The sequence below is a fragment of the Eulemur rufifrons genome, chromosome 7 (assembly GCF_041146395.1).
Source record: "Eulemur rufifrons isolate Redbay chromosome 7, OSU_ERuf_1, whole genome shotgun sequence".
NCBI classification, from domain to species: domain Eukaryota; kingdom Metazoa; phylum Chordata; class Mammalia; order Primates; family Lemuridae; genus Eulemur; species Eulemur rufifrons.
Window position 1 is genome coordinate 284902755 of NC_090989.1, and position 16318 is coordinate 284919072.

General features: G+C 65.7%; 1 protein-coding gene across 1 annotated transcript in view; it reads left to right on the plus strand.

The window, feature by feature from the left end:
- Positions 1-16318, plus strand: part of NOTCH1 (notch receptor 1) — a 45055-nt gene that overhangs the window by 4205 nt on the left and 24532 nt on the right. The window contains exons 3-4 of the mRNA XM_069477090.1: positions 14573-14835; positions 15343-15681. Coding sequence (XP_069333191.1) covers positions 14573-14835; positions 15343-15681 — 602 coding nt within the window. The remainder of the gene's footprint in view (positions 1-14572; positions 14836-15342; positions 15682-16318) is intronic.

Here is a 16318-nt window from a genome sequence, read left to right on the forward strand (position 1 = left end):
GGTCCAGGGTGGTCACTGCAGCCCTCGGCCTCATGCCAGTGTCCTCGCCCGCTCTATGCTGAGAGGGGCATACTGAAATAGGCTCTTCTTCTCCCCTTTTTTCTTGAGACAGGACCTTGCTCTGTCTCCCAGCTAGAGTGCAATGTCGTCAGCCCATCTCACTGCAACCTCCAACTCCTGCCTCAGCCTCCCGAGGAGCTGGGACCTCAGGTGTGTGCCACCACACCTGGTGAATTTTTGTATTTTTTCTAGAGACAGGATCTATGTTGCCCAGGTTGTTTTTAAACTCCTGGTCTCAAGCAATCCTCCTGTCTTGGCCTCCCAAAGTGCTAGGATTGCAGGTGTGAGCCACCACACCCAGCCCCCTTCTTTGAGGAGGGGTTGGGGAGAGCTAGAGGGACCTTTGTCCTTTTGGGTGAGCAGGAAAGGCTTGTCGAGGGCTGCATGGCTCTGGGCTGGGAGTTGAGGCAAAGGCAGATGAAGCTGCCGCCCTGCCCTCGGCTCGGTCGGAGTTGTGCAGGGCCATCTTCCAGGCGGTCTTGGAAGTGGGGTGAGCCATTGTACCCAGCACATCTGGGAGGGACACCCAGCCAGCTGGTGGGACAACCTTGAGTTTGAGACCTGGCTCTACCTCCCACTAGCTCCTTGACCTTGGGTCATCAGGTCATCGGGGCCTCAGTTTCCCCATCTGTAAAGCCAGGCTGATACGCAGTTGCTGTCTTGGTGGTGTGCAAGGATTGCATCAGAGCTGTGCAGAGCAGGCACCGAGCGAGTGTCCGTTTCCTCCCCGCCCTCTCCGTGTGAGCTGACGGTGCTGTTTTCAAGATCCTCATTCTGCAGTGTTTGGCTTGTGGATAAATTCAGAGAATCCAGAGGTGTGCGCTGCGTGGGGGGCGGGGCTTGCCAATTCTGAGGACCCTGTCACCCAGGACGGCTCCAACTTGCAGCCCCTGTGCTTTGCCACTCCAGGCAAAGCTGCGGTGGGGACAGGGCAGACGTGGCCCCTGTCCCCACGGAGCTGAGGTTCCAGCGTGGGGGCAGGAGAGATGTGTCGGGGGCGGGCTGGGCGTGGGACTGGGCACTGGAGAGAGGGTAGAGGTCCGGAGAAGTCACGCCTGACCTCAGGGTCACACGGCTGTCATAGTGTGTCTACCAGCCCTGCCCCTCTTTCTCCAAAGCGTGTGTCCCTAACCACCGCCCTGTCTTGCCGGGGCTGCCCCAGTCACTTCCCGGCTCCTCCGCCAGCACGCGGGGCTGGGGGTGTGACTTCCCTTCAGAAGAGGAGGAGGGAGGCTCAGGCGGGAAGTGACTCGGAGCTCGGTCGGCTGGGGAGGCTGGGGAGGGACGGGGTGTTATGCGTCTTCTGTCACCTGGTCCGGCTGTTTCCATTGAGTCACCTGCCTTGTCGTGGTTAGTGCTGATCCTCACCCTCAGTCTGAGAGAGAGGAGGTCTGCTGTGGGGCTTTCTCTGTTTATGCAGCTCCTGGTCTTCAGGGCGCCAGCGTTAGAGAAACACGTTTAAAAACACATATTGTCAAATAGAAAGTCTCACCTGGGGACGTCAGGAGACGGGGGAGGCCCGAGCTAGGAGCCCTGAGCCAGGCAGCCTGGACTGCTTCACAGGGAGCTGCCTCCGTGGGCCGGCCCTGCCCCTGAACAGCAGCCGGCATTTTTTCCATTGAAAAAATAATAGTAATAATAAAAGACAGACAGAAAACTGTGACCTTAGCAGGAAGAGGGTGGAGCAGGGCAGATGGCGGGGGAAGCTCTCCTGCAGGGCGGCTGAGCTGGGTCTGGGCAGCCGGGGCACAGAGCCGGCGCTGGGACCCCTAGACGCGGGGGCAGGGGAGGGGTCTCTGCGGGGCATCAGGCCGGGGTCGCAGACTGAAGGCCCAGGGAGCTGGGAGCAGCTTCGTTCCTCGTCCCCGCACCTGCGATGGGCAGAGGGGCTGCGCCCGCCTGCCGTGGGGAGGGGACCTTTGCTGTTCCGTGTCCTGTCTGTACAGAGTGGAAGGATGTGGCTTTGCAGAGGCGATCGAGCGTCTAGATTGCCTTCCTCAATGGCAGCTGCCCGCTCCGACGCGCTCTCACCAGCCCGCGGGCCCGGCTGGTGGCGTCTCTAGCTGCTCTCGGGCCTTCCCGGAGCTTTGTCCCGTTTACAGGTGGGCAGAGCTGAGGCTGGGCGAGGGGGTGGGGATCCGAGGCCAGCTTGCGTCAGCTTTCGCCGTGTGCAGACATATCCAGAACTTTCCAGATCTTTCCCAGAGGCTGAGGAGGAAACCTCACCAGCTTTAACGAGCGCCTGGCCTCGGGGCATTGTGACGGTGGGGCCAGGGTGTTTCCTCCGCCCGGCGTTGCCCAGGCGGGCCTGGCTCTGACTGGCTGTGCCCCTCACACCACGTCGCCTCCCTGGGCCTCAGTTTCCCCCTCTGTATGTGAGGGGGCTGGGTCTGGCAGCCCTGGACCCCCTTCCAGCCACGTCCAGGACCGGGCCTGCAGGCTGGTGGTGGTTGGGGGGGCTCTGGGCTGGGGCCTGCTCGGCCCGGGGAGCCCCTGCTGGGGGTGGCGGTTGCAGGGTGGGGAGGACAGAGGGAATCCCTTCTCCAGGTGGCCTGGTCCCTGAGGACATGAGGACTGGATTCGGGGGGATAGACGTGTATATGGGTTTTGGGGGTGATGAATTACACATGCTGTAAAATTTGCCTATTTAACCCTTTAAAGGGGGCAATTCAGTGGCGTTTGGTACCTTCACAAGGTTGAGCAACTGTCACCACTAACTAGTTCCAAACTTTTTTTTTTTTTTTGAGACAGCGTCTCACTCTGTTGCCCAGGCTAGAGTGCCGTGGCGTCAGCCTAGCTCACAGCAACCTCAATCTCCTGGGCTCAAGGGATCCTCCTGCCTCAGCCTCCCGAGTAGCTGGGACTACAGGCATGCGCCACCATGCCCGGCTAATTTTTTCTGTATATATTTTTAGTTGTCCATATAATGTCTTTCTATTTTTAGTAGAGACGGGGTCTCGCTCTTGCTCAGGCTGGTCTTGAACTCCTGACCTCGAGCAATCCACCCGCCTCAGTTCCAAACTTTTTGTCACCCAAAATAGAACCTCTGTACCCAAAAGTAGTCACTCCCCCACCCCCACCCCAGCCCTGGGCCCCGCTGATTTACTTTCTGTCTCTGTGGACTTGCCCATTCTGCACGTTTCTTATGAATGAAATCGTACGACATGCGGCCTTCTGCATCTGACTGCTTTCCCCGAGCGTGAGGTTTTCCAGCTGGAAAGGTGGGTTTGGCCGCGGGAGGAGGGTGCGTGCTGCTCAGCTCCAGCGCTGCCATGCGCCCAGGTCGGTGCTGCAGTGGCGCCCGCCTGGGCACGCCGGGCCTGCTGGGACAGGGCCAGGAGCAGGGGAGCCCCCAGCAGGAGGAGCCCCCGGGGCCATGGTGGGCAGTGAGGCTTTGGATGTGTCTGGGCGACCAGGCCTTCCTCTCCCTGAGAGCCGTGTGACTCCAGCCACATCTGCCTCTGGGCCCTCGGCGTCCCCTCAGAGCAGCCAGCCCGCCCTGTGTGCCAGAGCCCCTGGCGCCTACTCATAGAAGGTGCCCCCTTCAGCCTGCCCTGAGGGGTCAGGGAAGTGCCGTGTTCCCTACGGGGCACCTGTCCGGCCGGTGACCCATGACAGCGGTGACGATGCCCTTCTCTCCTGGTCAGGCAGGTGCGTGTGTTTCAACGTCTGAATTTCTGGTCGTCCCTAGTGGCAGTGTGGGGGGTGGGGGGGGTTAGACGGTCCTGGCATTTTGGGGTTGCTTCTGTGTATCCCCGAGACCTGTGGAATTCTGGGAACAGCGTTTCCCTGTCATGTGGCCCTTTTTACCGCAGATCCCCCACCCTACTCTGCACCCCCTGCTCTGGGGTAGCAGCCTTCTGGGGGGGCCACCCCACCGCTCCACCTGCCCTCCCTCCCCTTCCCCCGGCCCGGGGCACAGGGACCCTTTGGCTCACAGGGAATCAGCTGGTCAAGCATTGCCCCCTCCCCCGGCCTGTAGCAGAGCTGCTGCTTTGAGCGGAGGCCGTAGGGTGGCTGGTGGGCCCCTCTGAGTGGCCTGGCCTCTCCTGCCTGGTGGCTGCTTGGCTCCCCCCGGCCCACCCCTCAGGTGGGAGTGCACATCCTCCTGGGGCGTCCAGCCCCTCGGCGTAGGCCAGGGCCATCTGCAAGGCTCTCGAGCGGCTCAGCTGAGAGTCTTGGGCTGTCCTGGGGGTGGAGGTGGGGTGGCCCGAGCCTCCTTCCAGCTGACAGTGGGGCAGCCCGGCTGCGGTTCCCGCCGTCTCCTGGAAGGAGCATCCGGGGTCCTGGTCTCCAGTGGGCCTTGGCGGGGCGGTGGCTCTGATGTGCTCGGGGTGCACTGGGCAGCGCTTGCTCCCAGCACCCACACTCGGGGTTCCCAAACGCTCACAGCTGCCAGGCCCACCGGGGTCCTCTCAGGACCAGACCAGGCCAGGCCCAAACGCTGCCCGGACCCTCTGCCCACAGAGAGCCCACCCTGCCAAGATGGGGGACCACCGCCTGTAGTACACTCACCCCGGCCCCAGCCCACACCTGGGCTCACCTGTGTGGGGCAGTGGGGGACAGGTGGGTGCCCGTGGGAGGCAGGCCGAGTCCTAGGTTGCTCGCTGAGGTTTTCACCAGGGAAGTAGCCATGCCATAACTTCAGGACACCCGCAGTGAGGACGGCCGGCCTTGCTCTGGCGGGCAGACGGGAGAATTTGCCATCAGTCTGTGGTCACCTAGCCTGGGTGTCGGTTGTGTGTGTCTCAAGTGCTTGAATGGGTTGTTTTTTTAAGCTGGATAAATGTCCCCTTGTTCTGTTGACATTGTTAATTTGCTGAACGAACTCTCCCCTCGCAGGTAGCGCAGGTAGCAGCACAGGTAGCGCAAAAGGCCAACCTCCCCCCAGCCCAGGCCAGGCCTGGGGGCGTCAGTGTTTGCGTGAGTGCCAGTGGACCCGGCCCGCCGAGAGCCCTTAGGCCCGGACAGGGGGACCCCAGGCTGGAGGGCAGCAGGAAACCGGGTGGCCACGCCAGGCCTCCTGCCTCCTTTGCCGCCGCCGTGTGCGGGTCGCCCAGCATGAGTCAGAGCTGGGCCGCAGGCGTCTGCCCGGGAGCTGCGGAGGGGAGGCGGCTTTATTGGTGACGCGTTCATGCCTGGTCAAGTCCCGGGAGAAGCCCACACGCCCGTCACTTTCCCTGTTGTTTCCCCACGGCCCAGGCAGCTCCTTGAAGGCACATTTGAAGGAGGGTGGAGCTCTCAGCCTAGAACGTCACCCCGAGGGAGGGCCTGTCCCCTCGAAGGACTGTAGTTACCAAGCCCGTGTGGCGGGCCAGGCCCTGGTTAGGGGTGCTGCCCCGTTCACGCACCAGACAGGCACCCAAACCCCGGCCCCTGGCCCTGCCCTCTCCAGGCGGCCGTACCTGGGAAGGCGGTGGGTGGCAGGGGCTGAGTGGCAGGGACGGCGTCGCGGGTTTGGGGCCTGCCTCCCACACGCTCCTCTCGGTTTCGGTAGATGAGCAGAAACGACAGTTACCGGAACAAGAGGCCTGGGGGAGCTGCCGGAGTCTGAGCGTGTTTTCAGTGGGAGGTGTGGAGCCCCAGCCGGGGGGTGGGGGGGGCGCTGCCGTATGGACTCAGCCCTCTGACTCCCCCTCCCCTGGGGGGCGGCCCTCCCTCACTTCCTCTCCAGTGTCAGGAGAAGGGCAGCCTCCTTCCTGTCCCATGGAGAGCCAGCAGGGGAGGCCGGGCAGGGCTGCGTGTCCCAGCATCCACCCTGTGGCGGGGGCTCAGACCGCGCTGATGTCCTCCCGTGGTGGCCCAGGGTCCAGCGTCCAGCCCAGCACAGGTGCTTGGCAGCTGTCTGGGGCGCACACCTGGGCCAGGCAGAGGTGGGGCAGGCCCGGGACCGGGTGGGCAGCTCCAGGCGTCTGGAAGTCCTGCTCCAGCTTGCAGCGAGCTGCAGTCCAAGCTGGTCGCCCCCACCGGCCTTTCCCTTCGGCCAAGCCCACCCCCTTGCAGCGCTGTGTCCTGCCAGGCCCGGGAAGGTGCCGAGGCCGAGGAGTTGGCTTACTTCTTCCACGTGGTGCATGTGATCTCTGGCTGCTCCCTCACCCCTGAGCCCTCCTTCATCCTTGGAAGGTGGAACCGGCCTCCCAGGGGGGTACACGGGTGTCCTACAGGGTCCCTGATGGGTCAAGGTGCCGTCCTCCCTGCTGACCTGTTTTAATTTTTCGTCTCATTTTGAGATGGTTGTAGACTCATGCAGGGCTGTGGGACGTCACAGCTGGGCCCCGTGTGCTGCGCGCCCCTTGTCCCCACTGGGAACGAGTCAGCCTGTCTTCCTCTGCGCTGGAGCTCCTTGCGAGGCCACTGGGCCTCGCCCAGAAGGGTCTGCCAGAGACCAGCCTGGCTGCAGGGCTCGGCCAGGTCGGGAGATGCAGTGCCCTGCAGGGGCAGGGGGTCTGGGACCTGCTAGGCCTGGCCGAGAAGCCCCCACTTTCCCCACAGGGAAAAGCACCCCCAGACAATCCTAGACCTGTGCCAACTGTCCAGGGACACCCTGGTGTCCCCAAGGTGTGACACTGCAGGCCTCTGCCCAGGGCCGGGTGCACTTGGCTGCAACTGCCTTCTGGAGCTTGCTGTGTCCCCAGGTGCCGGCGCTGGGCCGGGGGCAGAGCAAGGGCTTCCGTGGGCGCCAGGTGCCCGGGCCGTGGAGCCGGGGTGGGGCACTGGGGCGCGGCTGGCGGGAGGGGCTGCTCCTGTTGGAGGAGGCGCCTCTGCACCCTGGCCAGAGAGAAAGGGGCTGGTGAGTGTTGTAGGATGAGGGTGACCTCGGGGCCACCCTTGAGGCTCGCCACCCCTGCTGTGGCTGAGTCAGGAGGCTGACCGGCGCCGCCCACCCATCCCGCGCCTGCGCTTGCGGGGTCTCCTGGGAGCCGGCTGCGGGAACGTGGCAGAACGCTCTAGGCTGGGCGTGGCCTTCATTTGGAGGCCACGTGGTGCTGTGGGTGAAGGTGGCACTGGGTGCCCGTCCTGCTGGACAGAGGGTGTCCACCAGAGAAGGCGTGCATGGCTGGGGGCTCCTTCCAGAGCCCACCCTGCCACCCGAGGGCTTCGGGTCTCAGCAGAGCTGCTGGCTCAGGGTGCAGCGTCGGCGCCGACCTCCCGGTCTGGGAGATCAGGTAGTCAGGTGTGAAATCCGGGCCACCTGCAGGCAGCTGGGGCTGTGGGGCGCACACCTCACTCCCCTTGCTTGTGCCTGAGGACGCTGCCCTGCTTGGTGTCCGCCGCCCCAGCCGTGGCAGGCGAGGCTGAGAGCTGTGTGCCACAGGGGGTGTGGGCAGGACCTGCCGCGCTTGTTTCCTCCTCTGTAAAGTGGGCCCAGCGCACACACCCAGGGCCGCGGGGGGTCGGTGAGATCGCGCCTGTACAGCCCACGCGCAGGTGAACCAGGAGGGGTGTGGCCTCAGGTCCTTCAGGCCGTGCTAGACCGACGGAAGGGGGGCCTCGTCCCCGCCCCAGCATTCGTAATGGGGGGCTGGACATGGAGTGGCGCCTCTGAGTGGCTCACTTGCAGGGAAAGGCGGCAGCCCTGCCCGGGAGGACAGGTGCCCTGCCGGGCGGCCCCTGCCACCTCCGGAGACGGCATCTGCTCCGCAAGCAGAGGTGGGAAGTTGCTGGAATCCTTTTTGGCTTTGGCGTCGAGCTCTGTCTGCGATTGCGGACTTAATGAGTTTTGGATTAAGCCCTCCCAGCAGCACCCGCCCACGGGGCTGTCCATTGCCCTCATGGAACCTGAGCCTCGAGGTGCAGTCCACGGGAGCACAGCCGTCCCTGCCCCCGGGTGGCGTAGGCACCAGCCCCAGAGCTTGGTGTGGGTGTGGGTGGCCAGCATCGAGGGAGCCCGGGGCGGGGGTGGGGGACACAGGCCCAGCTTTGCCTGCAGCTCAGGGCTCCCTCGCTGGTTGCTCGGGTGGGAAATGCTCCCAGCGGGGGAAGGGGGCCTCGAACAGACCTTTCCCACTATCAGACAACCTGTGGGACTCTGGTGACTGTTGGCTCCCGGGTGGCCCCAGCTTGCTGGGCTGTGCCTCTGGCAGTATCGGGAGGGTCCAGCCAAACACAGGTGGCCCTGGTCTCTGCTGTCCACCCAGCTTTGCCGTCTCCGGGAAGTTGCCTTCCCCTCCCCTCAGACGGGACCCGCTTCCCAGCACGGCAGGGTGGGGGACAGTGAGCCCTGGCCTCCGTGGGAAAGGTGGCTTCCCGGAGGACAGCCGCCGCCTCCCCCTGCACACAAAGGGCTTCCCCGAGCCAGGGAAGGAAGCCCTTCCTGACTTCCTCCTGCCACCCAAGGATGCAACTGGGGGGAAAGATTTGCAGACAAAAGAGCGAGAGTGCTGGGAACAGCTGTTCGGGCCGGAAAGCCGCTGGGCTCAGACCCAGGCGGGGCCCTTGCCGCCAGCCGGGCACCCCCGCGCCGCTGGGTTTCCTCCTTGCCCCTGGTCTGAGGAGCAGCTCACATTTGGGCCTGCCTCTCACCTGGGCCCCCAGCCTCCCTCCAGCCATGACTGCCCCCTCTCCCTTCCTGAGGCCCCAGGGCCCCACACTCCTGGGAGCATCCCTGGCCCAGCTGCCCTGGCCCAGCTGTGGAGGAGGCGCTGGCCCCCATCCTCGCCTGCAGTCGCTTCCTGGGCAGGTGGGACGCAGGTGGTGGAGGAGGCAGCAGCCCCACCTGTGGCCCCAAACCCATGGTTGGTGTCTCAGTGGTGAGTAGGCCTGGGGTGTCCTGAGCCCCTGCAGAGCCTCCTCCTCTCTCCCACCCCAGGTGGGGAAGGAGCTGGGAGCAGAAAGGGAAGAGGGACCAGGCGGCTACAGGGGCCACAGTCCAAAGCCGTTCATGCTGGCTGCAGGATGTTTAGCTGGTCCTCTGACAGGTGTTGGGATAAAGGTTCCTGGCAGGTGGCTCTCTGTCTCTCTGTCCCAGGGGCTTTGGGGGAGGGTGACGTGAGTGAGAAGAGGTTCACATGTCTTTCCAAGGCTTTGTGTCCTAGAGCTGAGCTGCTCTGACTGTTCCCAACAGGGAGGGACCCCAAGGCCCCCTTCCCAGCCTGCGTGAACGCCTCATTTATTGGCAGCTAGTACCTCCTGGAAGATGGGTGTCTCCCATAGGGATTTGGGGGGCTTGGACTGGCCTCTGCGCAAGGGAGGGGCTGAGGTCCCAGGACTCCTCCTGCTGCCAGAAGCTTAGGCCAGGGACGGAGCTGGCCCGTTGACCTCATGAGGCCCTGCTGGAGGGAGCACCCCACAATTCGGGGTCTGGTCTCACCTCCCATCCCTCCCTCGCCCCCTCCAGCAGGGGATCCAAATGCCCCCTCTGCCTAGTCCACATCCGGTCCCGTTTGCGTGGGCAGGGGTGATGGGTGGGCCTGCTTTCCCCAAAGCCAGGGGTGGGACCGCCTGTGTTGGTGGCTTAGGTGGCAGCCGGCCTGGCTGGGTCTGAGCTGAGCACGGCAGCGTCGGGCCCTGGGTGTGGGCTGCACCGGCGACCCCTGTAGAGCTGGAGCACACAGAGCAGGAGCCCCCTAGGGCTGGGGGAGGGGTGCTCCTAGGCAGGGAGGGCGCGGGTGCCTGAGGCAGGCAGGACCCCCAGGCCATGCCACCTGGGGACTGCACCCTAGCAGGCTGTGGCCCAGGCTTGCTGGGAGCAGCAGCCGAGAGGGAGCTGGGGAGGAGATAACCCTCCTCACTGCCCTGTGGGTCGCTTGGGCAGCAGGGAACCTGGGGCCTTCCGCCGTGGGGGGAAGATGGCCTGGGATTGGCACTGAGGTGGGGCTGGCGGGGAGCCCTGCCTTGCCGGCCACACCTGGGGCAGGTCTGCTGAGGACAGGCGGAGCCATGAAGGGGCTAGTTTAAGCCAGGCAGTGCCCACACCACTGTCCCTAGGGCTGCAGGCCTCCTGACCCCCTAGTGCAAGGGACCAGGGGCGTGCAGAGCTGTGCGTTTTTCATGGAGAGGCACAGCCTGGTACACCTGAGAGCCCCACCACCCCTGCACACCTGAGATTCCTACCACTCCTGCACACCTGAGATTCCTACCACCCCTGCACACCTGAGATTCCTACCACTCCTGCACACCTGAGACCCCCACCGCCCCTGCACACCTGAGACCCCCACCACCCCTGCACACCTGAGACCCCCACCACCCCTGCACACCTGAGAGCCCCACCACCCCTGCACACCTGAGACCCCCACCGCCCCTGCACACCTGAGAGCCCCACCACCCCTGCACACCTGAGACCCCCACCACCCCTGCACACCTGAGAGCCCCACCACCCCTGCACACCTGAGAGCCCCACCACCCCTGCACACCTGAGAGCCCCACCACTCCTGCACACCTGAGACCCCCACCACCCCTGCACACCTGAGACCCCCACCACTCCTGCACACCTGAGAGCCCCACCACTCCTGCACACCTGAGACCCCCACTACCCCTGCACACCTGAGATTCCTACCACTCCTGCACACCTGAGATTCCTACCACTCCTGCACACCTGAGACCCCCACTGCCCCTGCACACCTGAGAGCCCCACCGCTCCTGCACACCTGAGACCCCCACTACCCCTGCACACCTGAGATTCCTACCACCCCTGCACACCTGAGATTCCTACCACTCCTGCACACCTGAGATTCCCACCACCCCTGCACACCTGAGATTCCCGCCGCCCCTGCACACCTGAGAGCCCCGCTACCCCTGCACACCTGAGAGCCCCCACCACCCCTGCACACCTGAGAATCCCCACACCACCCCTGCACACCTGAGAATCCCCACACCACCCACAGAAAGCTCTTCCTGGGGTGTCTGGCTCCTGCCCACCTGGCTGGCCTGGGTCCGCTGACACCCCCCCCCACCCTCTGCTCGGCCTTTTCCCCACACTTGACCATAAACTCCTCAAGGGCAGGAAGTGAATAAAGCCCCCACTTAGTCCCTCTCCCCCTCCTCATTTTGGGCCAGAGGGAGCTGTCGTCTGTCCCCTGGGGGTGGCAGATGGCTGCTTAGCTTAGAAAGGAAAACAGCACAGTGTAGCATTAGTCCCGGGTGAAAGGTCACGACGGCATCTGCCTCCGCATGCTTTCTGGACTCACATGTCTATGGAGAGGCGCTGGTGGGGCGGCCCCCCCAGTTGAGGGAGGACAAAGCCAGAGGCCCGGCTGGTGGGGGCCGGAGCGGGGGGGCGGGGCGCCGTTTGGCCTGTGGGAAGCCGGCCCTTCTACAGTCCTGCTCCTGGAGCCCCGGCCTGGCTGCTGCTCACCTGCCGCCTGCCAGGACCGGGCAGGTGCCCGGCGACCTTAGGAGGGATGTGAGGAGAGGGAGCCTCCCTCGCCTCCTCGCGCGGGAGGCCGCGAGTGGGCGGTGCGGCAGACAGGGCAGTTCTTGTCCAGGCGGGGGAGGCTCACATCTTGGGAGAAGACCTGTCTTTAGCCCGGAAGGGTCTTCCCACCACCCTCCACAGCAGGGGAGTGGTGCGGTCACTCTGTGACCTGGCCTGGCGTGCTCTGGGGTCCTGCAGGGCCAGGCAGCTGCGGGTGTGGCTTCCCTCGCCAGGCCCTGGTGCCCGTCCCCATCACTCTGGCCCACCTGCAGGACAGGTGCTGAGGACAGAAGGGCTGTTGGTGGGAGGGACTGGCCACCACCAGGGCTGAGGGCTTGGTCACAGGCTGGCGGTCCTGGCCATGGCGAGCTGCAGCCTCGAGGTCCCTCCCACTTTCTCGGGCACCTCTGGGTAGGAGGTGACAGGTGTCTGTCACCAGGTACTCCAGTTCTGGCCAGGTGGGAGAGAGGAGCCCAGCATGGGGAGGAGTGGCCCTGGGACTGGCCCCAGAGCTGTGCCCCCCTCCCCCCAGACCCCTGCCCCCAGCTCAGGCTGTGGTTCCCGCACGGCCGGTGCCTCTCTCTCAAAGTACCTCCGGGGGCCCCTCGTGGCCCTGGCTGTCCTGTCTGTGGGGACAGCGCCTTCACTGCGGGGTTCCAAGTGCAGGGTGGGGGTGCAGAGAACAATGTACCCTCTCACCCGGGCATCCCCCACGAGGAGCGCGGGGGCTCCTGCCCGCCCACTGGGAGCAGCTGCCACTGCTGCCATCACTGCTCCGCTGCCCTTTGCCCGAGCTGCCATCGCCCAGGTGCTGGGCGTGTTCTCCTGCTCGCGGCGCCCGGCGCGGCACGGCCTCCTTAGCTGGGGTGACCCGTCTGGGCAGTGCCCCCACCATCCTCCCTGCTGGGGAGGGGAACGGGGTGTCTGCTGGGCGCTGCCCTGTGGCTGGAGGGTGTGGGGTGGTGTCGGGGCAGGGCCTTCTGGTCCATCTGGGGACTCCAGTGTCTGTCACCTTAGGGCACGTAGGAGGGCATTGCTCTAGGGCCAGGGCCTGAGGCCTCGCCGGTGTGCGGGGCACTAGGCAGCGTGCGCAGTTCCCCCGAAACCGTGGGGTGGGCCCATCTTGCCCACCCAGGCAACTTCCCTGCCCTGGAGCCTCGGTCTGCTGGGGCCGGGAGGGGCCCAGAGCGTGTGCCCGCGGCGTGGACGGCCGCTCCAGACCCGGCTGTGATGGCGTGTCCTCTGTCCCGCGCCCACATACTGCTAACTTCGTCAGCGGCTGGGGAAGAAGGAAGAGCCTTCTCTGCAAGTGGAGCTGTGGCCGAGCCAACCCCTGCCTCACAATGGGGCATTGATGGGGAGGGCAGGGCACCCCTTCTGTGGCCGTGGCCCAACCCAGCCCGCTGGGTTCCAGGAGTCCCAGCGGTGGCTCAGGCGGCGGAACCGGATCCGCCCGCAGCGGGGGCCGGGCCGGGCCTGCCTTGCCCGCACTCCCTCGTGTGCCCGTGTGGGGAGCCCGCGCTGCTGGAGCGACAGGTGTGGGCGCCGCAGCTCCTCGTGCTGCTGGCCACATGGGCGGCCTCACTCCAGGGCTCGCCGTCCCTGGGAGAAGCCAGCTGTCCCTGCCCCTCCTTCCCAAGAGGGCTGGGCCGGAGCCGCACCAAGGCCCGAGTTCAGTTCGCTCCCAGAGCCCCCTCTGGGGGGCATGAGTTGTTTTCTTTAAGCCAGTTGGTTCGGGACTTTTGGCTTCTGGCAACAGATGGTCAGCCGAGTGGCCATTTTGCATCCTCCCTACCCAAGCCGTGCTCAGGGATAAAAGCCTTCAGGGAAGACAGATGCCTCCCGGGCCTCTGGGTGGGGGGGGCCCAGACCGCCTCCCCGGCCCCTCAGGGCAAGGCTGCCCGTGACATGTAGGTTTGATTTTCACAGGAGGGAGGAAGTGAGGACTTAGCAGGCTGGTGTCTTCCAGGGGGCCTGGCCTCTGGTGCTGGTCCCGGGGCAGCCCCCAGCCCGGAATGCTCTGGACCGCAGGCAGTTCCGCACCAGGAGAGCCCCTCTCCACCTGGGGCGGGAGGCTGCGGGGCGGGCTGGGGCGTGTTCCGCCTCAGAGGCTTCGCCACTGGGAAGAGCGATGGCTGGTGGGTCCCAGACCTCCCCTGGCACGGGAGGTGACGGGCAGGAGATTTATGGCCACAACAGGTGGTCGAGGTGGCTTGTGGGGATGGGGTGGCAGACACAGCACCTGTCCCTGTAGAGAACAGGTGGTACCAGGCCTGGACGGGGACCCAGGGTGCCTCTCCTGGCTCGTGGTTCTGTGTGAGCCTGGACAGCGTGTTCCAGGGGAAGGCCCAGGCCTGCCGGGGCAGCCCCCCCACCTCGGCCAGCTCACCCCTCACTGGCAAAGGGTTCCCCAGCCATGAAATTGGCGCATCCGGCCGCTGCTGCCTGGATGTCCGTGTGGAAGACTTCCTACCAAAAGGGGAAAGCCACGTCTGGGGCTGCGTGTGGGCAGGGAAGGGGTGCTCGCCTGCGCCCTGGGCAGTCCTGGGTGTGGACGCCCGTGGGAAAGCCGCCTGCCTAGGAAGAGACGGGGCAGCCGGCCCGGCCTCCCCGCGCCTGCTGCAGGGCTGACGTTTGGTGGCGTTACGGCCCCAGTGCGCTCAGGAGAGCAGGGGCGAGACGCAGCCTGGCTGCAGAGCACACGGCACTCGGCACTCGTCCCCTCCCCAGGGGACGGCTCTGACTGGTCCGCCCGGCCCCGTCTGCGGCTCGCACAGGTGCGGACTTGGCCGCCGGCCTGGTTCAGGAATGCAGGCTGGCCCTCCCCGGGCACTCGAGCCTCTGGCCGGATCCCACAAGTAACAGTTGTTTTTCTTTTTTTGTTTTACTGAGGTGAAATTCACTTCCCATGAAATTAACCACTTGCAAGTCAATGATTCGGTGGCACTCAGGACGCTCACGGTTCCAGAGTGTTCCGTCACCCCTAGAGGAACCCCTGCCCGCTAAGCCTCATCGGGCCTCAGCTCTGGAGCCGGCACCCGCCGTGCTCCCTGCCCGGGTTCGGGGGGGCAGCTGTGGCTGCGACAGGTGCCCGCCGCTGAGTGGCAGGCCCGGCTGGGCGAGCGGGTGGGACTGACCACGTGGCGTGTCTGCCGACAGCTGCAGCGGAGCCTTCGTGGGCCCACGGTGCCAGGACCCCAGCCCCTGCCTCAGCTCCCCCTGCAAGAACGCCGGGACCTGCCACGTGGTGGACCGCGGTGGCGTGGCCGACTACTCCTGCAGCTGCCTCCTGGGCTTCTCTGGGCCCCTCTGCCTGACGCCCCTGGACAACGCCTGCCTCACCAACCCCTGCCGCAACGGGGGCACCTGTGACCTGCTCACGCTCACCGAGTACAAGTGCCGCTGCCCGCCGGGCTGGTCAGGTGAGGGGCCAGCCCTGAGGGCCATGGGCGGGACCCTCAGCGTAAGGGGTGGGAAGAGCCAGGCCACCCCGGCTGCCGCGTCACGCGAGGTGCTTGGCAGAAGCGCTGGGAGGGCCGGGGTCTGTGACCCTGAAGAAGCCTGATCCCACCGGTGGCCGCAGGGCCCAGACCCTCACCGCCAGCCTCTGTGAGAGGAGGGACTCTGTCCAGCCACGCCCTGTCCTCTTCCTCCTGCCAGGGGCAAAGGCCTTGTCAGCTGGGGAGGGGGCTCCAGAGGAGACAGCCGGGGCTTGGGCCCAAGGCCACGTCCTCCCTTGACTGGCTGTGTGGCCTGGGGTGGTCACTTGGCCTCTTGGGACCTCTGGCGCCTCGTCTGCAGAAATACGACCACGTCTGTGGCAGGCTCTGTGGCTCCTCCGAGGTGCCAAGGCTGCCCCTGGGCTGCAGGAAGGCCCTGGCTGTGGGGGCAGGGAGGCCGGCACGACCCTCCTGTCCCTCGCTCCGCAGGGAAGTCGTGCCAGCAGGCTGATCCCTGCGCCTCCAACCCCTGCGCCAACGGCGGCCAGTGCCTGCCCTTCGAGGCCTCGTACATTTGCCACTGCCCGGCCAGCTTCCACGGCCCCACCTGCAGGCAGGACGTCAACGAGTGTAGCCAGAACCCGGGGCTCTGCCGCCACGGGGGCACCTGTCACAACGAGGTCGGCTCCTACCGCTGCACCTGCCGCGCCACCCACACCGGCCCCAACTGCGAGTTGCCCTACGTGCCCTGCAGCCCCTCGCCCTGCCAGAACGGGGGCACCTGCCGCCCCACGGGGGATGTCACCCACGAGTGCGCCTGCCTGCCAGGTGGGTGCTGCCTGCGGTCCCTGCCTCCTGCCTGGACGCACACGGGCCTGTGCGGGCCCCTCCGCCGCTGCCTGGCCCAAGGGTAGAGTGAGGTTCCTGGGGGGCAGGGGGCCCAGGGAGGGCGGGCACGAGACTCAGGAAGGCACAGCCAACAGGTTCCGTGGAGCAGGGGGATGCAGGGAGCCCCGGGATGGTCGAGGGGCCGGGCTGGAACGAGGGAGCCCATTAGGAGGAAGCTGCACAGGGTCCAGGTGCCAGGCCGGGAGCCACCCACCCGCCACCTGATACCTGCAGCAGCTCTGCCTGGGGGTGGGGTCTGCCATGATCTGCATAGCTGGGCCGTGACCCCCAGCACATCTTCCCTGGATGTCCCCATTGCCCTAGTGCCCCTGCCCCATGCCCTGGGGCACCTCACCCTTGCTCTGAGCCTCTCTCGAGGCAGCGGGCGCCTCTGGAGCCCCCTCGTCTGTGGAGTCCTGGGACTGCCCACTGCAGCCGGAGCGCCCTGGCTTGCACAGCACCTGGGGCTTCCCCTTGCCCCCTGGGGGTCGGGGGGGGGCGGGTGGGGGTTGGGGCCCAGCGGTGGCCATCCCTGCTGGCCCTGTTTCTCTCCCCTGGGTGAGGTGGGGGTGCAGGC